This window comes from Phyllostomus discolor, chromosome 6 (genome assembly GCF_004126475.2).
Source record: "Phyllostomus discolor isolate MPI-MPIP mPhyDis1 chromosome 6, mPhyDis1.pri.v3, whole genome shotgun sequence".
In the NCBI taxonomy this organism is placed as follows: Eukaryota; Metazoa; Chordata; class Mammalia; order Chiroptera; family Phyllostomidae; genus Phyllostomus; species Phyllostomus discolor.
The window spans coordinates 6,330,608-6,353,799 of record NC_040908.2 but is presented as its reverse complement, the minus strand read 5'-3'; the positions used below and the strand labels follow the sequence as shown (position 1 = coordinate 6,353,799).

Here is a 23,192-nt window from a genome sequence, read left to right as displayed (position 1 = left end):
AATGTTGGATGGTCATATTTTTAAAAGGATATCATCTTAATTATGTTTGAGTGCTGTGCTATTTTGAGATAATATATAAAAACGTGTTGTCCGTATAGGTATACGTTATCATTTTTTGGTTAGCCTTAGTTTTACTGATGATATCTTAAAAAGAAAATTCCATGAAATGGGAGCATTTGAGTATCCAAATAATTATCTTTCACTATTCTTGAGTTGTTGAGTTGCTATTTCCTGTTAGACAGTAGTAAGTGCACTTATTATTACATTGGAATAGTGATATTTAAAGTATTTGTTGTAAGTAAAGTATTTATAAAGTATATGTGAGGTATTTGTATTTCCCACTTTTTAAGGGAATTAGCTAAGCTTTTGAAAAGTAAATGAAGATGATGAATTTGGCTGTTAAAACTTATAAATGAAGATATATAGATATAATGACTAGCCAGTAGGTAGTGGTAGAGAGAGGCATTGCATTTTAATCATAGGGCATGTCTGTTTTATTAATTCTGTGATAAGTGACATACAAATGGCTTCATGTAAATTTTTTTCAAGTGCGTACTACGTGCCAGACATCAAGCTAGTGCTGGAGGTCAAGAGAGGACAAAGGGACAGTCCCTTGTTACATAGGCAGTCATTGATGCTAATGAAAACATGAGCCCTTGTTGAGGGGGCCTGATGGAGAAGAACATGACGTTTGTCCCGGGGATGCCTGAGACGACTCTGCACGGGAGGAAACGGGATCCTGTTTCAACCAGTGCTTAGGGAAAGGGAAGCAGAGTCAGGGCCGTGAGAAGGGGGACTCCCCAAAGTTGGGGCTCTGCTTGCTGCAGTGGCTGCAGTGCCCAGGGCCGTGATGCTGCCTGGCTTGTTAAGGGACCCGGTAAATATTCGTTGAGGGGACTAGTAGGTAAGAGAGTATCTTGAGAAGTACCAACGTATTTGGCCGTGGCTGGTGGAGCTCAGTGGATTCAGTGTGGGCTTGTGAACCAAAGGGTTGTTGGTTCGATTCCCAGTCAGGGCACATACCTGGTTTGCGGGGCCAGGTCCCCAGTTAGGGGAACGTGAGGGGCAACCACACATTGATGTTTGTCTCCCTCCCTTCCCCTCTCTCTAAAAACTAAATAAAATCCTAGAAAAAGAAAATAAAAGAGAAATACCAGTGTATTTGTTGAGGACTTAACTGTTCACCAACCAGTGTCTCACATTCTTAGTCCGGATCGTGTCTCAGCAATCCCCAGAGTCAGGCACTATTATCCCCTCAGTTTTGTGGCTATGGAGACCGAGGCTTAGGGAGGGCAAGTCGTTTGTCTAAATAAGTAGGGAGGAGGGGTCCGTGGCTGGGCCTCTGATTAGCAGCCTGAAAGTAACCCGTGGGCTCCCAACAGAGAGAGCTGGAGCCGAGAGAGGAGAGGAGAGGAGGTTAGAAGGGTTCGTGGCCATGTGCCGAGAGGCCTTGCATGCTGTGTACGGAGGTGCAGGAAGGCGCATTTTTGTCAGGGGCAGAACAGCTTAGGAGGGAGTGGGAGATGGGCCCCTGTGGAGCCGGTGGCCGTGGGCCCCTCCCCAAAGGGGTTTCACTGTGAAGGGGAGCAGGCAGCGTCGGGGTGGTGGGAGAAACAGGAAAGATTAGGGGTGGTTGTTTTAATAGAAGAGGGAAGAAGTCTTGTGTGTGTGCTCACGGGAGCGGACCAGGAGAGGGGGAGGGGGATTGGCCGAACAGCGGAAAGAGGAGAGGAGCACTCACGCGTTCAGTTCGCTTCTCCTTTCCTGTCTCCCAGGGCGCCTCCCTCTGCTTTTCCGAACCAGAGTCCCTTTTCCTTGCTGGCCTCTTAAATGGTGGTATTATGCCTCAGTCTCCTTTCATTTCGTTCCACTTCCTTTCCCTTGGAATCATCGTAGCTTCTGGGTTAAGAACTGCATCATGTATCTGACTCATGTCTCAGAACTCCTCCCCTGTGTACCCACTGGCCTTTTAGATGTGGGGAGCTCCCTCTAGATGTGCTGTGGGCCCTACCTCAACACGTTTGCACGTGGACTTCTGTCTCTCCGCCTCCCCGTCTCACCTCCTCCAGAGATCCGCCTTCTTCCCTCTTCCTGTCTCAGTAGATTAATTCCAAGGTGACAGTGTTTGTTGGCTGTTTGTTATGTGTGCTCTGTGTCTGGGCTTCAGCTCTGAGCAGGACACACGTGAGCCCTAGTCATACATACATCGTAAGGGGAAACCCACCCTTGCACTTGCCCTAACTCCCGTTCGTCCTTCTGTGTCCGCTTTGGGGCCGTTTCTGGGGGGCCTCCCTGTCCTCCCAGAACCAGTGTTTCCCTTTGCCCGGTCCCGTTTGCTGGATTTTAAGGCACCCGGAGAGCAGGGTCAGGGTACCGTTGGCTGTATCTCGGCTGCCTGCCGCAGCGCCCCCAGCACATGGTAGACACTCAGTGACTGTCGCTGGGGGAAGGGACGGCTCCTTCTGTGTTTACCGACGTTGCCCCAGCAGCGGTGAGTGCGAGCTCTCACACAGACACGGCTGTGCTCAGGATGCGCAGCCACACGTGCCGTCGCTGAGTGGTTTGCACCAGGCGGTGGGTCAGGGTCATCCTACTGGAATTAATGTAACTCGTACCACCTACTTCCTCGACTTCTGGGCGTTAAAAAATTAACAGCACCTATAGACACAGTCATGTTCAAAGTGAAGGCAAGGCTGCAGGTGTGGTGGTTCAGTGAGTTCGGGCCCTCTGTGTTTAGGTGGGTGGGATGGTCAAGGTTTGTAATGTTTTCCTGGCATTGACATCTAAAAGGCCTTTCACGAAACCCCTGCTCCCTCCAGGAAATCCTAGGAGTGCGTCATGCACCTGAACAGAGGTTTGATGCGGAATTCTTCAAGAAGTTCAGAAATCAGAATATTGTTCTCTCGGCAAGAACGTATGCTCGGGTAACTTGTCTTTTGTAAATAAAACAACTGTGGTTAACAATTTCTAAATTTTTGAGTCATGCAGTTAGTGTTAATGCATATGCATACTATTATATTTTCTTTTCTGTTGTATTAATGTATTGCAACAATAATGTAGTATTTATGTAGTATTAATTAGTATTTTATTGTGTGAATGTGCACAAATGGAATCCTATTTTAAAAGGTTTTTATTCGTCATTCTGACTTTTAAAAATAATTTTTTTATAGCTGTAGATTGCAGGACCTGATACAGACTAGGGAGAATCAGGAGTATTTCAAAATACTTCACATCAGAACTGTGTAAAACATTAATGAAATGTTTTAGAATGTTCCATACAGATCATTCCTTTATCTCTACAGTTCACATTGGAAACTTACTCCTTACCTTTCGTACAGGAGAGTAACGTGCAAGCCCTGGAGATCCTGTTCACCTACCACGGGCCAGACCTGCTTTCCCATCGCCTGGCGGTCCTCTCCAACTTCCCGGAGACCACCTCTCCGCACGAGTACGCCGCGCTGCTGCCTGAGGCCTGGTACGTGGGGATGTGGCTGGATTTTACCTGCTTTCTGAGTTCTAGCAGCGCTGATTCATGCCGAGCACCTTAAATTGAAAAATTAATGTAATCTATTTAAACTTTTTTTCCTGATTATGAAGTTATTTCTGACTTATTTTTAAACAATCCTAAAACCGCAGTGTGTGTAGCACAAAGGCAGTACCCCCTTTTGGGAAGCCCCCTGATTTGGCTGTTAGGCACTCAGCATGTACTGTTTTGTGGTAAAGAACAGGTGTCTGTTGGAATCTCGTAGGAATTGGGGTGTGGTTCCGACCACATTTGGAGTTAGGCCGAGGGGACGCAGGGCTGATGGAATCCTGCTTATTTTAACAGCCCTTTTCCGCCCCGAGAAACTCCAGAGGCACCAGGAGCAGTGAGAAAGCAAAGCAGCCCTTTGCTGTTCTTATAGCTTTATAACGCACTGTGCTGTTTTATCTTCGGATGCCCTACGCTTTCTTTCTGAGCCCCTCCGTAAACTGACTGGAATTTCGATAAATACCTTTGGTACGCCGTACTGCAGCAGAGCGTAATCAGGAGATGAAGTTACTTTGAATCTTTGTTCTGTGATAGGTTGCTTAGACAGACTTTGAAAAACTCTGGTTTCTTATGGGTCTTTACGTCATATTCATTTTAAACACATTGAAAAATTAGAAACTTTTTTTTGGATTCATCTTTGTGTCTCTGGACAGTCTTTCCCATTGAGCATACTGTTGTGTTCTGTGTCCAGAAGTCCATGGGGCACAGAGCCGGGCCAGCTGCTTCAGGCCCAGCCTCTTCCGCGAGTGAGGTCCTCCGTAGCTCACCCCTTTGCGTTCTCGTCCTGCTCTGTTGACTCTCGTTTTACACCACTGTGTGCGTGCTGTCACTGTCAGTTATTTTTACGTCTGCCCCCCTTCCTGCTCTTCTCTCCCTGTCGCTCCACTCTGTAACAAACACCCAGCTCTGACCCCAGACGAACTCTTGCAGGCAGCAGCCATCTTGTCCTTATTGTTCTGCCCCCCAGGGCCTAGGGTGGTGCCTGTGGCGTGGGTTCTGCTGGCTGACGTGTTTGCTAACTAGGAAGGGTAGGTCCGTCTCCTGCCCGTGCGAGAACAGATTAGAGGGTGTCCTGAAGGGGGCTCACTTTCCTCCTTGCCTCCTCCTTACACCTGGTGTGTGTCTTCTCCACTCTGCCTGACCGTCCCAGTTACAGAGTACCCTCACTTTAAACCCTCCTTTCCTGCTTTCCTTCTTCCTAGCATTTATCACTGTCTGTTTTAGTTTCATTTGTAACTTGTGTATCTCGCTTACTGTCTGTTTGCCCTTCTAACATGCCAGCTCCCAGACGACAGGGATTTCTGTGTGTGCTGTTTCCGTCCTCACCTTCTGCACTTGGAACAGAGCCTGGCACTTTGTGGGCACTCAGCAAATACTTGTCGGGTGGATGAATGAACGCACGACCGAATGAGTATAAATTCCATCGTGGTTACTAGCACAGCCTCAGTGCCTAGAAGAGTGCAGGGTACAGACTCAGTTAAGTGTTTTGAACGAGTGCGTGCACCCGTTGGGGTGGGTGTGGTTCTGCAGGTTAGGGTTCAAGCTGTGTGATATTTTGGACAGGGACAGCGAGTTACTCCCACGAGCTGACCTTTTCACTGGTCTGCTTTGAGATTCCTCAGGCAGGACTTTCTCCTTTGCGTTTAAACGGAATCTCATTTACCAGTTTTCATTGAACAAAATTTTATGATTATGATTGCTGGGAAACTTCCATGGTATGTTATTTTGTATGTTATATTGTCACTCTTAAATTACCATGTGTTTTTGACATTGATGAAATGTGACTGAGTTTCGTGATACTTTGGAATCACATTTCCTGTCATAGGTGATACATCTTTTTATTAACTACCACCCGTAGTTTGCCATTGCTATCAAACATTTATACTCTGTATTCTCGGTGACTATTGTGGTTTTTAAGTAGAAAGGTGACATTTTTATACCATCTTTTTTGACTTTGGTATTTTTGACGTTTATGGCACATTTTATTTATTTATTTTCTTATGTCTCAATTGCAGCGGCATTCAATATAACATTAGTTTCAGGTGTTATAGCACATTTTAGAAGGGTTATTTAAATTATAAAATTTGTGCCTCTTCCCGTTTCGAGCCTCTCCAGAATAATGGCAATGTCTGGTGTAAAAGGCTGTGTTTTAAACAGGCGTGTGTTGGGAGAGTGTCACAGCGCAGGGGTAGGGACACTGACGCTAGAGCCGCGTTGTCCAGATCCGTCATCTTGGACCAGTTTTCGACTGCACCTCAGTCTTCTCGCCTGTAAAATGGCGATGATTACAGCGCTTACTTCTTAGTGTCGTGAGAATGATCAGCGAGTTAATGTGCATAAAATACTGAGGATGGTGCTTGGCACCAAGCAAGTGCTACTTAACTTAACTGTTACCAGTTATTATTACTGCCGAATTTGATGCCAAGACCTTGGCCTCATGCACTTACATACATCATAAACTTCCTGAACTTTTTACTGGAGCCTCTGGCTGGGCACTCACCTGGTTGGAGTGCTGTCCCAACAGGCCAAGGTCGCAGGTTCCACCTCCGGTCAGGTGCACACAAGAAACGACCAATGAATGCATCAGTAAGGGAACATCAAGTCGATTTTTCTCTCCCTCTTTCTTCTTCCTCCCTCCCCCCTCAAATCAATAAATAAAAATGAAAAAATAACTTTTTTACTGGAATAATCCTATGGTTACAGAAAAGTTGCAAAGACAATACAGAGACTTCATGTATACTCTTCTCTCTAGCTTACCCTTCCTTATATAACCACAGCGCTTCGTCAAAACTAAGAAATTATTGCTGGAACAGTCAGTTCTGCCCATAATGTGACATATGCATTCCTAAAAATCACTAGCTGTGCAAATTGTGCAGTGAAAACCATAGGATTTATGGGGAAAATGGGGTTGGGGCCCAGCCGGCAAAAGCTTTGTGCATTTTGTTCAGGGAAGCGCCCCTTGAGTGGCCCCTCTAGGTCACACACAGGTCGGGCCAGTGCACCCTGATTTCCCGGGGATAGGACGCAGCAGGTGCTGGGGGCCTGACAAAGGCAGGCTCCCCTGAGTGCCTGTGAGAATTTGCTCATCGGGGAAGAAGGGGATGAGGACAAGGCCCTTCACGTTGAGGGTGAAATTCCTGTGATGGAGTTTGGGGTGAAGTGCCCCAGCTGGAGAGCCCACAGCCCCCAACGGGGTGGCGCCAGGAAGAAGGAGGGTTGGAGTTCATGACCTGGCTTAACCTCAGGGCCCCGATGTGCCCGCCCCAGAGTGTGGCTGAGGACAGAAGCCTCCCTGGAGTCAGCTGCCTCTGCCACGGTCACACTCAGCTTGAGAATGTGGCTGAACTTGGAAGTGTGAGATGTAGGAGTGGTAACTTTGGAGCCTGACTGTGGGCAGGGGGCAGGCCCAGCGAGGCATGATCCCAGTGGGCTTTGATGTGCTATCTCCATCTCCATAGAGACAGCACAGTGCTGGGCCAGCGCCGTGGGCTCAGGGCCTCAGGGAGTTCCAGCTTCTCCCCAGCTGGTACTTTATGGTACCTTACCTTGAAAAAGACCTGAAAAAGACTTTGCTGGTGGACACGGGTGTCGGAGAGTTGCAGCTTGTGTGCCATTGGGAAGTGGAGGGAGGGGGTGGTTTCAGAAATCCGATGTGGCCGGGAGTGGCCCCGCCACCACTCCGGGGACCGAGGCCCTGGCGGCTGTGTGGGAAGTGTGTGTGTGCGCACAGAGCCTGCCGCGGCCTGGCCCGTCGAGTGCAGTTTTCTGTGCTCACCCGAGGTTTCTCGTGGGTGGCGTTGTGCACGAGCAGACGCGGAATTCGTGTTGCACTCAAGTTGTTCCCCGGGGTGTCGCTGCGTTGGACAAACTTGCATTTTGAAAACATTGTAGCAGAACCGACTGTACAGTACTCTTAATACTATGGTATTTGTTCGGGTTTAGCCAGCTTTTGTAGTGATATCCTTTTTCTGTTTCCGTATCCCACCCAGGGTAGGATATTGCATTTAGGCTAAATGTACTTTTAATATGTGGAAATAAACTGTCGCTTAATATCTGTCAGTCCAGAAATTCTCTGACCCATATGTTTACTAGACAATGAAAATTGATCCTCATATTTATAGTCGTGGATTATCCCCAGAATCAACACGGGAAGATGGAATTATATTTAGTGTGTTTTGAGATATTGCAATATCTAAATATTTTATAATGTAAGTGACAAAACTGTCGATGGAAATAGAATGTCTGAACCCCGTATTCTTTTCATCATCCTAGGAAAGCTGTTACTATGGTAACGTGGCAGTTTGCTTGCTTGTGACTGTCCAAGCTTAGGTTAGTTGACGATTGAGAGTTTGATCATGAAGAGCGTGTTGTAGAATGCAGACGGAGCGTGCTCATGTGAGCCGTGAAAACGTTTTAGACATTTCCATCTTCCCGTCTGAATTTGCGATTTTATGAATTATTTGTTGACTTCTCATCCTTCTGTCCCGTCAGTGCCACCGTAAGTTATGTGACACGTCATTAAAGATAAAAATAAAAAGTGGCTGAGCAAAAACAATTGTCACCGACTCTTAGATCACATAGCACGTCAGCCTGGTCTTCTGTCAGCACGCACCTCCCGTCACTCGCCCGTTCAGAAACTGCTGCTGCCCCAGCAGGCATGTCCGGCTCACGGCCCCACACAAATCGTAAATTTACCTAAAATGTGATGCGATTTTTTTGTGTGATTACGTGTGGCAGCGTATTTAATGCGTGGCCCGGGACAACCCCTCTTCTTCCGGTGTGGCGCAGGGACGATAAACAGCACTTTCTCTGCTTTCGTTTGGGGCAACTTGAAAGCAAACAGTACGATCAGCTGTGGGACAGACCCCCCCCCACCCCGGGGCCTGCAGGCCCAGGGTCTCTCTGTGCTGTGTATACCCCAACTCCCGCGTTTGTTCCTGGCACCTTATCCCCTTGCTGACCCTGAATCAGCCCTGCTTTTCATGGGCCTTTGTCCCTCTTGCGTGGTCCGCCCCACTGGGTGCAACAGAGAATCCAGGGTCTCCACGAATTTTCTCATTACCGCTTTTCACTGGGAAGTGCCACCGGGTCAGTAGGTTTTACTTCCCTTTCTTGCCACTGATAAGTCTTTGTCAGTCACCCAGAGCTTAGAAGGCCTTTGGCTGACCCATTTGGAGGTGTTTTCTGTTTCAGAGGTTGCTAATAGCCTGTGGCATTTTTTAAAGCTTGGTGTCATCACCAGACTAACCCGTATCTCACAATGAAGTTCTGTGAGCATATTGAGCCACGCAGCGATGGTTAATGACTGTTGAATGAATAAATGGTGGTAGTGTGGAGAGATGCGGAAAAGACCGGTATCGGTGTGGCAAGGTAGATAAGGTGCAGTTAACGGCAAATTCTTCAAAATGACCTGGGAAGGATGGTCTCAGAGCGCGAGCGAGGTGACGCGCTGGTTGCGTTCTCCTGCCGCCCTGCCCGTGTTGATCATACACCTGTGTCTTCTGCGCATCCGTAAATCATGGCTTTGGCTCCTTATGTTTCTGATTTTGTTTGGACCATTCGGCCACAATACACTCTTGATTTTATTGAACTGTTTTAAAACAGTGAAATGCACGTAACATAACACGGACCCCTATTAGCCATCGCCATCGCCAGGCACGTCCCACGGCTGTGCAGCCAGCATGCAGAGCCCCTTTCCTCTCGGGAGACCCGTCACACACGAGCTCCCCTTTGCTTCCAGCCCGGCCCCTGGCGGCCACCCCTCGCCCTCTGCCCCTGTGAGTGTCACTGTGCAGTGCTGCCCTCCTTGTGACCGGCTCATTTCACTTAACATGACGTCCTCAAGACACGATGCACTTTCAGCGAGGTTAACTGAGATTTAGAGCGGCTTCTGCCTGCAGGCCATGCCTCTGTTTCTGCTGCGGAAGTATTTAACTGAAGCAAAGGGTGCAGGTAGTTCTGGTTCCAGATGGGGAGGGTGTATCACCCTGAAGGCCTGGCTGCTTATGGAGGGCCTCTCCTTCATCTTCTGATGGTACATGGGGCGTCCAAACCAAAGAGACCTTCTGGTATCTCTTCCAATTCCCATTTTTTCAATCTTGGATTTGAATAGCCAAACTTGGAGACTTTTTTGTCATTACAACAGCATGAAGTTTATTGTAAAAGCAGAATATCCATACGCATTTTATTAAAATTCCCAGTAGGACAAATTTGATTTAGGTGAAATTGATTTACCTTATAACTTAAATAACTAATAAAGAATTTTCCTTAGTCCTGGCTGGTGTGCCTCAGTTGGTTGAATACTGTCCCTCAAACTGCAAGGTTGTGAGTTCAGTTTCCCATCAGGACTCATGCCTGGGTTGTTTGGTCCCCAGTCGGGGCACCCGTGCAAAGCAGCCAACCACAGTTTTTCTCTCATGTTGACATTTCTTTCCCTTTCTTTCTCCCTCCCTTCCTCTCTCTTTAAAATTAAAATAGATAGGTACAAAATAGACAGGGGTAGGTTAAGAATAGTATAGGGAATGGAAAAGCCAAAGAACTTGTATGTACAACACATGGACATGAACTAAGGAGGGGGGAATGCAGGTGGGAGGGGGCGTACAGGGTGGAGGGGAATAAAGGGGGAAAAATGGGGACAACTGTAATAGCATAATCAATAAAATATACTTAAAAAATTAAAAAAATTACCTTTAAAGAGATCAGGTGACAACTGAAAGGTAGATAGAAGTTTACTCTTTACCATTTTCAGTTTCAAGTTGGTGAGGTTTTGATATTTTACATTAGTTTGTGTTGGTTTCAGAGATGAAATAATTTGAACTGTCTTTCTCATTGAAGTCAGATTTGACCCTAGGCAGCTTTCAGTTGAGAAGGTAGATTATTGTTTGATTGATGTGTTTGTTTTTTCTTTGAAAGGCAACAGAAGATTGTACCAGAATTAGTTACTGTTGCCTTAGTTTCATGGTTTTAAGGATATTGTGGAAGTTTTTCTCCCCTAAGAAACGTATTGTTTCTTGCAGAGAGGATGTTGATTTTAGAACTTCAACTTCTTTTTAGTGAAATTTATAACTAATGATGAGTACATGTGAAACGAATTTAAAAATTAAAACATTTCTAAATTGCTTTTTATGAGCTCATTTTCTTGAAAGAACACTGTGTAGAAGGTGAATGAGTCATAGAAATTTTTTTGTTCTTTTAATAAAAATTTAAGGAATGCTCATATGCACTATCTTCCATGAAATCGGTGGACCCAGAGTCAGTGTGGTCCCTGTCCTCAGATAAATTAGGATCAAGTAGGGAAGATCAGCCAGGTTGTGTGTGGATATAATTACCATAATTAGAATGTGTCATAGGAGGAGTATGGATACGGCTAGAGATGGGGGAGATGACTTCTTGTTACACTGAAAGTAAATCAGTGAGCGTAAGGTTCAGTCTACGTCTTGAGGGCTGAGTGTGTTGCTGAGGTTTGGAGTTCTGACTAGGCAAGAGTCGTCTGAGTACGAATTTAACATAGAGTTGTTCCACCCCCTCAGTCCTCACCTGTATCGTATTGTTACAGGGCTGTCCAACCTGCGGCCGGAGGACCGCATGTGGCCCAGGTGGGCTATGAATGTGTCCCAACATGAGATTGAATATTTACTTAAAACCCTTTTTTTAGCTCACTGGTTTTCATTGGTGTTTGTGTATTTAATATGTGGCCGAAGACAACTCTTCTCCTCCCAGTGTGGCCCTGAGATGCCAAAAAGTTGGGCCCCCCTGGAACTCAGACTCCAAAAGATGTTCCCAGTTAACTCGTTAGTTGAGAATGAATTAGTGCAGACACTTTCCAATAAACAACGAGTCTCCTTTAGCTCATGTTTTACTGTAGACCAGTCCTGTTCATAAAGATTTCTTTTTTCTTCGTTGAAAATTTTAAAGAGCATTTTTAGTGGACATTCTACTCCCACCATAATTTTGTTGTTGGAATGCAGTACCACCACAACTGCAGCCTCGACCGTGAAATGTTCTGGAAAGACTGGGGCACTGCCTTCCCTTTTTGCTTCTCACAAGAAGCAGAGATGTTTCTTTTCCCTTTAAAATGGAAACGTTGATTAGTTACCTAATCAAAATTCAGCTCCCATATGGGCTGTTTATTTCTGAACTGCTATGAGCAAAGAACAATAAATTGGTTTGTGTTTGACTCTTGGAATGAGTCTCTGGCCTTCGTGATGACTGTTAATGGGGAGGAACACGGAGAGTCCGGAACAGAGTGGGACGAGCCCGCAGTCTCTGAGTCCAGGAGGAGCCCGGTGTTTGGATCCGGGAGGGCGGGAGGGCGGGTCTCCCGGCGCCGCTGTCCAGCGCAGCGTCCTGGCCGGCAGCGGGCTGTTTGGTTTGTATGTCTCCCGGCGCCGTGGGCACGTTAGATCTTCTCGCAATTAGTTCTCGTCTTTCTGTGTATTTAAAGCAACAAAATGGAGGTAGGGCAGTTTCTCTGAACCAGGAGGCAGAAGCACAGTTATTTCAGGGTGATTTTTATGGGCCTCGGACAGTGTTTTGATGCTGACATTCGTTACGTGCCCTGGAAAGGATAGGGCAGTGAGGTTGTGCCGATCAATCCGTGTCCTCTTTGCTATTAGATTTCAGTCCTCACTGGAGGATACAGGGTTTTTTTTCTCATTGTTTTGAGAGAGAGGGGGAGATGGGGAGAGAGAGAAACATGGACCGGTGGTTGCCTTCTGCACGCCCCCCGACGGGAATGGAGCCACGTGGGATGGCACCGGCCAAGCTGGCCACCCCGGCCAAGCCGGCCACCCTGCCAGGCCTCGTCTCCTCTTCTGTTCAACAAGCATTTCGTGGCTGAGCATGACACATTTTTTAAAAAATTTACCAACAAATTTTGTGTTTCACATGTAATTCTCATAGCATGTTCATGAGAGAAGCAGAAAAAGGATTGTTAGCCTGCTTTGAAAGCAAAACATTTTGCGAGGCATTAGTAAAACGTGTTCTGAATTAAGGAGTTATTGTAAAAATAATTTTAATTACATTGTCATTTTAGTGTGTATGTAACTATTGTCAAATATTTTAATATGGCTGAATGCAGTTTAGAGTTTCTGATTTTTATTCCCCTAAAAAATGTTATTAGATTGAACACTACCTAGTGAATGGCAGTCTTTTCATAGAGATGAGATTTTTCTTCCATTATTCATTTTCTTACAAAATTTAAATACCTTGACCAATAATTTCAGAACATGTGATTTTTAAGAAGATTATAATATCTTCTGAATGGTTGAACTGCCTCGGGGAAATAGCCCCTGTAATTCTTTTTGATTGCACGATGTCTTTTCCAGTCAAGATTTCATTAATATGTAAATACTTCTCTGTAACAGCAGTGAATCTCTTTATCACGCTATATTTAATTAACATATAAATAACCCTGTGAGACACTTTGCCCAATTCCTGATATGGGCAGCATGTTTAAATATTGTATTTGTAATAAGTAAAATTCTATTAGGAATCAAATTTATATTTTGTAGACAAAGCATACGCATTATTTTAAGAAATGTTTTGATCTGAGCGTGGGCCCAGTTTTTAATCCTAAAAGTTTGCCTTCTCTATAAACCAGCTGTGGGGGAAACATCCATGGCATACACATGCTGGGATCACGACACGGTACTGACACATATTGGACATGCATGAGTGCTAGCGTGGTACACGGGGGAGGCGAACGCTTTCCTCAGGAACACGGGTGTGCACCTTGGTCCGTCCCTCCTCCCTGTGTTCCTCCAGGAAGTTGCTTAGCCTCCCAGGTCTTCGGTTTCGCAGAGCGTGGAATGGGAAACCGTCCTGGCGGTGCGATGACCCAGGAGCGTCAGGGCTGTGTGGTCCAGCAGGGGTCCTAGCGCGTGAGCGGTCTTCGGCCTGCAGCCGTGGCGGTGGTCATAGAGGATGCGGTGGTGGTGGCAGCAGTTTGGAGCCGTGTCCTGTGGCAGACACCTTTCAGTGTCAAGTGCATTCAGTAGTCTCACAAAAGACTGATGTGTGGACACAGTGCAGTCATACAGGGCTCTTCCTCCCGACTGACGCTTCGGCGCCCCACCTGCGACAGCGCCCCTTTCCTGACAGCGGGTGCCTGAGGTTTCACAGTTTCCACGTACTGCTCAGATGACGTTCCGTGTCTTGACTAAATCTCGTCTGGGTAGCTCTTGAGAGGTTTCCTGCGGGCTGTTTGGAGTGCTCCGGGTTTAGAGGGAGGGGACTGTCAGTGCATCTCTTCCCGCTGGTCTTTAAACCGTCCGTTCAGGAGCCAGCGGTGCGTTTGGAGTTCATGTAGTTGACTCACCTGCAAATTTGTCATTGTAAGTGTAACTTCTGCGGTGTCTGAGCGTTAGGTGAAATAACGCGTTCATGGAAACTTAGATATAATCACTTACTTGTTATCGCTGTGCTCATAGCACTGCCGGGGTGGGTGCAATCAGTATTTACCAGAAAGCAACATCTACTTTTCATGGTGAGGCACATGATTTACTAGGAACTTAACAAAATCATAGACAGGAAGCCCCGGAAAACATGAAACGGATGTACCACCTATATATTTTCATAAGGTTAAATAGGAATAAACGCCAGATGACTCACCCAGTCATGCGTGGTGAGGATTCGGAACAGGAAGAAAGCACTCTGGCTTGGAGTGGGCACAGAAACACCTGTGAGAAGCCGTGATTTGGGCTGGACAAGGTGGGATTCAGACAGTTAGGATATCGGGCTCTGAGACCGCAGGCTCTGGACCCAGACTGCCTGGGTTCAAATCCCCGTTGCGTCTTTTCGGCTGTGTGACTCTGGACAGGTCACCGAACATTTCTGTGCCTCTGTCGCCTCTGCTGTGAAATGGGGAAAACGACGCTGGTTGTCTCTTGGGACCGCTGAGCGTGTGCTGGTAATTGCTTAGAACTTCTTGTTCGTGCTCACTCATAGTCAGCACCGTGTGAGTGTCAGCCATGGGGTAGGCACAGTTGGATAGCTTTACACTAGCGTGTGAAGTACACATTCAATACAAGCCTCAAGTAGGAAAACGCGAGGGCTTGGGGGGTGACGAGGCAGCCAGTCTTCCCATGGCTGGCGTCTGTGTAGACATTGTGTGTGCTGTTTTATTAGGCACTATGAGTAAAAGGGAGATAAGAATATTCTTTCCCTCTAATCCTTTTCTCCAAACCCATTAGCACGACAGCCCCCAGAGGGTCAAGGTTTGTAATGCACATTATCACTCACAAACATTTTGGTACATTTCACTAGTTTGCAGTTGATGAATGCAGATCTCAGATACTTTTGTCTTTGTCCTGGGTGCTTCTTCTGCTTTAATTCATAGTCCAAAGGAGATTTGTCAGGTTCTGGTTGTCTTTAAGTCATATGAGATGAGGGCCTCCTTGTTCTCCTTCTCTCTGCTGGTTCTGTGTCAGTCCCAGTAGCAGGGAACGGGTGGGATTGGCCGGATAGTTCTCGTACTGCCCACTTCCCTTTTGGCGGTTGCAGACATGCACCCCCAGCACGAGGATGGTCCTCATCAGCCCTTAGGGCACTCCGAGACCCCAGATCTTGGAGTGCCGTCCCGTTTAATGCGCATGCTCTGCCACCGTATGAAATGCTGGCGGCACTGCATCTGCAGTTTATTTACTATAAACGAAAGTTGTGATCCATCAATTTTAAGTTGGGCCCATGATTTCCATAGGTGCGACATTATAAATATGAGAAACATCACAAAAATAAAGTAAAACATATGCATTTATAAATACTTCTTACATGCATAGCACCAAATGTGAGGGTAAAAGTTACTACATAATGTTTCGCGTGGGGACATTTTTTTTCATGTTGTTCATTTCAGCTTTTCATTGTTAAAGTATAAGCCACTGAAACTGGGTTTGAGGATGCCTTTTATTTCCCATAGCCCCTTTTCGTACAGCAAGCACATCGGTCCTCTGTATCGTTCCGACAGCCTTCAGTGTCCCTTCTTCAAACATGGGGTCGTCATCCCTCCACGGGGCAGGTGATGGTGGCGGTGACGCGGGGCAGTCTTCACGCCATCGGCGTCTCTGCTCATCCGTTGCCCCTCGTGTCGTGTTCTTGAAACGCCTTGTGAAGGGCAGCCGCTCTCAGCCTTTAACGTACGTTTCTGAAGAATCGCATGGTTCTCCAGCGGGGTCTGTGGCTGCTCCTTACACATGAATGATTCCACAAACTAGTCTTCAGAAATACTCAAGTTATCCTTTGCTCTTGCTTCAAAGTATAATTTGAAACTTAGTTTTAAGCATTTGGGACAGAGAGCTTGCCTTGGGGAAATTATTACTTATTTTGCTTCATAAATCAGCTCATCAGCTTATCACATTTTCCTCCATTTTTTTTCATCACATTTTCTTATTACCGTTCATGGCATTGGCCAGGTGCCAAGTACTCGGGACGGCGTTCCAGAGTTCATCACAGCTGTTGGGTATTTGTAACCATTGACATGGTTATTCAAACGGCGTGACATCAGCATAAAGGAGATTCTGCTGTGCCAACCAGCCCGTGTTTTTTTTCTGTTGGGTTGACCAAAAAGTCCATGTGCTTTCTTTCTGTAAAATAAAAGACACGTTTTTCATTTTCACCAATAACTTCATTGATTTAGACATTTTGAGTACGTCGGCTATCTCCCGCTATTGGCTTCTAGTGGGTGGAGGCCAGGGGTGCTGCTAAATGTCTTTCAGTGCATAGGACAGCCCCACAGCAAAGAATTATTTGGCCAAAATGTCAATAGTACCAGGAAACACTGCAAACCACTTTTGACAGGTTCGATCAGTCACAGCACCTTCTCCATACACTGCACAATTTTTTTTGCATGTCAGCTGCGTTTTTAACTTTATTGAAATAATAAAGCATAATATGCTGAAAATGGTGTGTATTCCATCTTCACTATTAAAGTGTCTGCACAAAAATTTACCAATTTTGATAACTTTAAAAAAAATGCATGCCGGTATGACAGCTGTCACAATTCAATGTAACAAAACTGTTTCGAATGAAGTTAAAAGACAACTAAGCACTACTAGAGCTGTCAGGTGGAAAAACTAAACAGACTTTTTGGGTGACCCAGTATTTCACGACCCTGAGCAGCCTCCTTGTTGGTGTTCATAATAACGATGCTCTGTATGATGGTTTAACACTTGACACGTACCAGACTCTCTTCTAAAGGCTCTGTGTGTGCCAACTAACTTGATCCTCCCCAAGTCCAGGCGAGGTTAAAACTATTATTGTTGCTTTATAACTAATGAGGAAGTGGAAGCACAGGCAGATTGAGTCACTTGACCGAGTGTGGAGTCACAGTCCTGACACAGAGGTGAGACTTCTAAGCATGAGCTCGTGATTATGGTGGGTCAGGGTTCAAGAAGGCATTTGCTTATCTCTCTTCATTCGAGGCGGGGCGCTACGACAGCAGCACCATCCTGCTGCAGGAGGGGAGCAGCCGCGCCCCAGGGCCAGGAGGAGGAGGAGTTGGTTTCACCTGTGCCTCTCTTCACACCTTGCTGACCTCCGAGAGGACTGGTTATTAGTCTCCGCTCCCTTTTCTGAGCATCTTATTGATGACATTGAATTCCCGTGGTCCAGAAGAGAACCCCGATCTGGTGCCTTCGGATCGTTTTTTCCGTCTTGGCGTTCTGAGTGATAACCAGCTTTTTGATTGGTTTCCCATTGAGTGGGACCTGTTCAGTGATGGTAATCATAGTGTGGGCCCAAACTAGTATTTTTTGTCCTTCATTTACCAGAACATTCTCTTCTAGGCTGATCATAGGAATGTATATATAACTCCACATCTTAAAACCAGTGCCTGGAAGGTGGCCACTTAGGCGTGACCCGCTATGTAGCCTTTTGTTTCCCAGCCATAGAACAGGACTGAAAGGACTTTTGTTTATTCTTGATAAAAATTTCTTTGAACTAAAACAATTAGTGCAAGAAATAATGGGTGGGAGGATGGTTGAACTTAACAGAGCTTACTCCTTTCCCGCTGACTGATGAATGTTAGCTTCAAATGAGGCCAGCAGAGTTTATTATTTGGAATAAAACAATGAACAGGGTTCTAATATAAAGAATCCTAAAATTAAGCAAAGGCAGTCATTATTTTGTAAAGAGGTGATTTAGGTTTACCATGTACTTCCTTTTTTTAATGGGAATGACGTATTGAAATTTTAAGACTTCCCAAGCAAAGGGAAAACAATAGGAAAAAAGGTGAGCTAAAATATGTACATGTTGTTTTATGTTTATGTATAGAGTTTTAGATTCAAAGTGGAAGTTTTGTTGTTAACCAGACTTTCTATGGTGCTTTAGAAGGAAGCAGTATGTTTTCTAGGTTTTTTTCTGAACTACGATTTCACTTGATCCATCTAGTGATTAATTTATGTGACTGATATTTTTGTTGTGAACAGAATGAATGAGAGAGGTTTTCTCTGAATTTTATGAAGCATTCTATCATTCTGCTTTCCTTATGAAAGAATAAGTAGCTCAAATTTGGGTGTTTTTTTAAGAAGGCAATGTGAGAACTAACCATTTTTTTTTTTTAAATGTGGCGTGCGGTGAGGTGCAGGGAAATAAATACACGTGTGTTCAGGAACCCCCACTCCTGTGAGGTGTAGGCACGTGCCCTGTCTGGGTTGCGTGCCGTCATGAGCCCAGCTTGCTTCCATCAGTTTCATAATCTGAATTAGGAAAGCATTCTTGTTCTCATTCGCTCGGATCTGCACGTTTCATGTAAATAAATGCACTTCCGTGACATACTTGTTTTTTAAATGAACAAAACTGTCCCTTTTCATTGCTCTATCCCAATTTTGCATCTTTGTGATACTCATGAGATCACTTAAAAAACCCTCTCTTTTGCTGTTGGTTAATTAATTCAGCTGACACACAGGATTTCAGAGTCTGCTAAATGCCAGGTACTCTTTCGGGTGCCAAGGAGGTGGCAACAGACAAAACAAACGAAAATCCTGCCCTGGAGGATTCCATGCCCCGGCCGGCTGGGGGTGAGGCTCTGCTTGTTAATTAGACGCTGTCGTTTGTAGCATGACAGAGAATGTGCGGTGTTTTTATAGCAAGCATTTCAAACTCCCGAAGTTTTTTTTTTTAAGATTTTATTTATTTATTTTTTAGAGAAGGAAGGGAGGGAGAAAGAGAGAGAGAGAGAGAGACATCAATGTGCGGTTGCTGGGGGGTCATGGCCTATAACCCAGGGATGTGCCCTGACTAGTAATCGAACCTGCAACACTTTGGTTCACAGCCCGCGCTCAATCCACTGAGCTACGCCAGCCAGGGTCGAAGTTGGTTTTAAACTGATTTGTTTTGTAGAAACCTCGTGTGAGAAGCTGAAAGAGCAGAAAGGTTTTTTATTTGTTTGTTTTCTTCATAACCGTTGATCAAACTGAAGGTCGAGCTGTGTTTGGTAGAGGTTGGTTTCTTTAGACCAGTAACCAACCTACTGCTGTTGAGATTGGTCTTATATCTTAATTTAAATGTACCCTTTAAGTGAGTTTGTAAATGGTCCGTACTGGGCTGTTTGTGTGAAATGTTGGGAAGGCACAGATTGCCTTCTCTCTCCTATTCACAGATCTGACCTGGTGGCTCTCGTGTGTGAGGCAGAGGGGTGCTGGAAGTGAGGCCGGATTTGTGTTTGGGGGCGAGGAGGGCGATCCCCTGTCCTGTCCAGAGGCGGCAGTGTGCGCTGGCTGGAAGCTTCGGATGCTGACTGTCCAGTTGTGTGTTTAACACGTAGCTGTGCCATCTGCTGGGTTTATAGGACAGGTTCACCCTGGGCCTCAGGTTTTCTCATCATCCTGTGAGAAGGTAACATCGTCTACTACATTAGGTTAGCAGGACTAAATGGGGTTTTATATAGGTTAAAGGCATTTTATCCTGTCTGCTCCATAGTAAGAGATCAGTGAATGTTAAAGGTTATTATGACTGCAGACCATCACTGATGCACTTCTAGTACTATTTTCAGTGGTGATTAGCACATTTAGAAACATTAGATTGTGCATGCTTCAAAAATGAAAGTGTAGCAAAAACACTTTATATGAACCTAGGACACTTCAGGCCTGCCTTTTGGAGCAGGCCTCTGAGCGGAACTTGTCCTTCATGCGTGTTCTGATGAAAACTGGTGTGTCTTCTTACCCGATTCTGTTCAGTGACCTTTAATAAATTTTATAAATTTCTAGTCTGTGAGCACCAGGTAAAATATTATTTTGCTGAGGGTCCCACACCACTACTAATCATTTTCGTAATAACTCTTGTGTCTAATACGTACTTTGTGTAGGAATACAAATCTCGACCGGACCTGTGATACATTTTTCTAAAATTCTCTTAGACTATTTTTTGTGTAGCTTGTGCAACTGTATCTGCATTAATTTGAAAAGGCCGTGATACTTTGCTAGCTTTACTGTTTTTCCAGCTTCCTCAATTTACCGCTATAATTGATTCTTCTGTTGGAAGAGTGAGCATTGTCATCATTGTGCCCAATTGTCCTTTTTAAATTTTCATCTCAGTGGTCCGGGATAAAGTACCAGTTATTGACAAGGAAGAAAATAACATAGTTTTTCACTTGGTGACAGATGAAATGGTATGATTGTGGCCTCCCTTCTAAAGAATCACCTGTATAACTCAGAAACTTAAAAATCTGAACTCAAATGCCTTCAAGAATGTGTCTCCGGTACACAGTTAGCTAGGTACTCCATGCTAGCTAAAAAGGGGGCAGAATGCTGTGTTTTAGAAATACGGAGTGATAACTTTCTCCTTGTGTGTGTCTAATGGGCAGCCTTGACTCTGGGTAGTCCACCTGCACCAGTAGTGGGACATCCCGCAGGGGCCGGTGTCCAGCACTGCCCACCCCGGGCTTCCCCTGCCCCTTCCCCTTCCCAGCCCTCCAAGGCGGCTCTCCTCGTGCGTGAGGACCGAGCACGTCATCAACATAATTTTTAAACATTCATGAATTCTTCCCTGTGCAAGGCGTGATTGACAGCCTAGTAGGATCAGAGTCCAAAACATAACCTAATAATACACAAAAGTGTAATTCTTTCTCTGGGGCCTTGGCAAATTTTAGGAAAATGTTACTATTGGTACTCAGAAATGTGAGAATGTCTCCTTGAACTAGAAAAGAAGGCAATTGAAATTTGCCTTTTAAATTTTTGTCTTTATTCTTAATTCACAATGTTTCCGTTGTTTTTACTGATTCTTGGGTTGTGAGAGCTCATGGGACCTTAGAGATAATGTTGGAAGTGCTTCCCTTTAGAAAGTCGTGTGCCAAAAGAAAAAACAAAACAAAACAAAATGAAAATCAGGTCCCTCACCCCTCCCCCACCCCCAAATGAGTCACCTGCAGGCTTCAGGATTCTGAAAAGAAGGATGCTTTCTGTGTCCCTGCCTCCGGACCGCAGGGCACAGCTCTGCCGCCTCCGCCTCTGCGGGGTCCCTGCCACACTCACTGTCTTCTCCTCGCTGTCCCTTTTTAGTGTATTCCCGCTGCATCTCATTGGGCCTCTGTCTCTTCCAGCTTCTCCCGTTACTTTTCAGTGATATATTTTTTAAAAAGCTCACTTTAAAAAAAAAAAAGATTATTTATTTATTTATTTATCTTTAGAGAGGGAAGGGAAGGAGATAGAGAGGGAGAGAGAGAAACATCAATGTGTGGTTGCTGGGGGCCGTGGCCCGCAACCCAGGCATGTGCCCTGACTGGGAATCGAACCTGCGACACTTTGGTTCGCAGCCTGCGCTCAATCCACTGAGCTATGCCAGCCAGGGCTACTTTTCAGTGATATTTGAAGCTGCAAAGTCATTTTACTCTTGCCCTTCCCTGTCCTGTCTGTCTGTGGACTCCAACATAGTAGCCATTAGTCACACACGGCTGTTTAAATTTTAACTAAGATTCATTCAGACGTTAAAAATCCCTTTCTTAGTTTCGGTAGCCACAGTCGAAGTGCCGTATGCAGGCACACGTAGCCGGGGCTACTCCTCGTGATCACAGGAAGTGAGACTGTCGGCTTTTTGCGGGCAGCGGACCACGGGTGCTGCTGGCATTAGGAGCATGAAATGAGGGCTCTGGGTGAACGTTTTAGTGAGTGTGGATGAACACATACCCAACCACCATCCTTTAGTTCCTTGCCAGTTTTTTTTTTTTAATTCTCCTTTTCTTTTTGAGCCATTTTATGGTAGAAGAGAGATCTGCGATTTGATGTTTTCCATTTACGTATTTTATTATGTATCATATACCGCTTAACGTATCGTAAACATGCATCTTGGAGATTTAAGGTTATAGAGACCTGTTGCTACACGCTCCTAGTATAGCCATTGAGATGATGTGTATTTTAAATGCTTATGCATTTTTTTTCATTGAAGTTATAGCGGTGATTCCTTGATGATCATTCCTTGGCACGAACGAAAACACCGAGACAAAGATTGGTGCGAGGAGGTGGCGTGCAGGTAAGAGTGAGCCAGCCCGGGGGGGGGGGAGCTTCCTGTCCCTGGGGGAGCGAGTGGCCAGCGGGCGGCCCTGTGAGGGTGGGGCGTGCCGTGGGACCGCCGTCCGGATGGGGGGGATCTTGATTTAAAGAGTTTGAGTGAAGTTTTTTTTTAAAAAAAAAACCTCGACATGACTCAGTTAAGTTAAAATCGTTTGAATGGGAAAGATATGAAACACTACAAAGGAGTTATTACAAAAGTTAACCTTGTACAACAGCTCTTTGGTCTTGAGGTGCCTGCTCTTGGTGTTTGACACACACACGTTTTCTGTGGTTGTTGTTAACGCTACGCGTGCAGTTTTGCTCTTGGTTCTGTTTTACTTCTACACGATTTCCCTTGGGAAACCCAGAACGTGGAGGCCGGACGTCGGGCGGAGGAGGGTGGGAGGTCAGGCGTGGGGCTGCAAGGGCCTCACGAGGGACATTTGACTCCCTTTGTCTCCCAGTCCTTAACGTAAATACTCCTCCACCAGCGCCCCTTGCGTGTTCTCCCCACGTGAGGTCGGAGGTTTACTCTGTGAACTCACGAACTGAGCGAGAGAACCGCCTGATTCCTGGTCGTGAGACGTGGTGTGGGGGTGGAGAGATGCGGCCGAAAATTGAGGCGCTTAGTGAAAATGTGTATTCTGAGCGTTGGAACTCTGTTTAAAGCAGCTTGTTTCCAAAAGAGCAAAACCCCAAACCCGGAGTCCTTTGTTCCCCTTCCTTTGTGTCCTGCTCACGAGAGGCAGCTACTCTCAGTTCTCGTAGATGGTTGTTTTGGCATTTGTGCTCTGTCTCTGAATAGCGTAATTGTGCCGCTATTTTTGGATTTTTAAATTCTGGCTATTATCTGTGAACATCTTAGGAGGCAAAATAATGGGTTAGTTTATTTTTACTCCCCATACCCTGTTCTTCCTTGCATGTGTACGGCCCCCTCCCTGCCCCCGACCCCCCTTTGAAAATCTTTTACTGCCATTTCTGGGGAGCTTTCAGGAGAAAGTGGAGCTTCATGCGTGGTATTTATCAGCCGAGTTTAATAGAAGTCTTTACTTAGCAACTGTCATGAGAGTTTAAAGGGGCAGATGCGTTGAAAACGGGGGAGTTGATTGATGGGGGGTGTGGTTGTGGGGAAGGGTGTGGTGACACTGTTGCCCACAGTTCTCTCAGCGTGGGTGGGCCTTTGG

General features: G+C 45.7%; 1 protein-coding gene across 1 annotated transcript in view; it reads left to right on the top strand.

Annotated features, from left to right (window-relative positions):
* Positions 1-23,192, top strand: part of NBAS (NBAS subunit of NRZ tethering complex) — a 239,213-nt gene that overhangs the window by 64,042 nt on the left and 151,979 nt on the right. Inside the window, exons 20-22 of the mRNA XM_028515331.2 lie at positions 2,820-2,924; positions 3,339-3,475; positions 21,905-21,988. Of these exons, the coding sequence (XP_028371132.1) occupies positions 2,820-2,924; positions 3,339-3,475; positions 21,905-21,988 (326 nt within the window). The remainder of the gene's footprint in view (positions 1-2,819; positions 2,925-3,338; positions 3,476-21,904; positions 21,989-23,192) is intronic.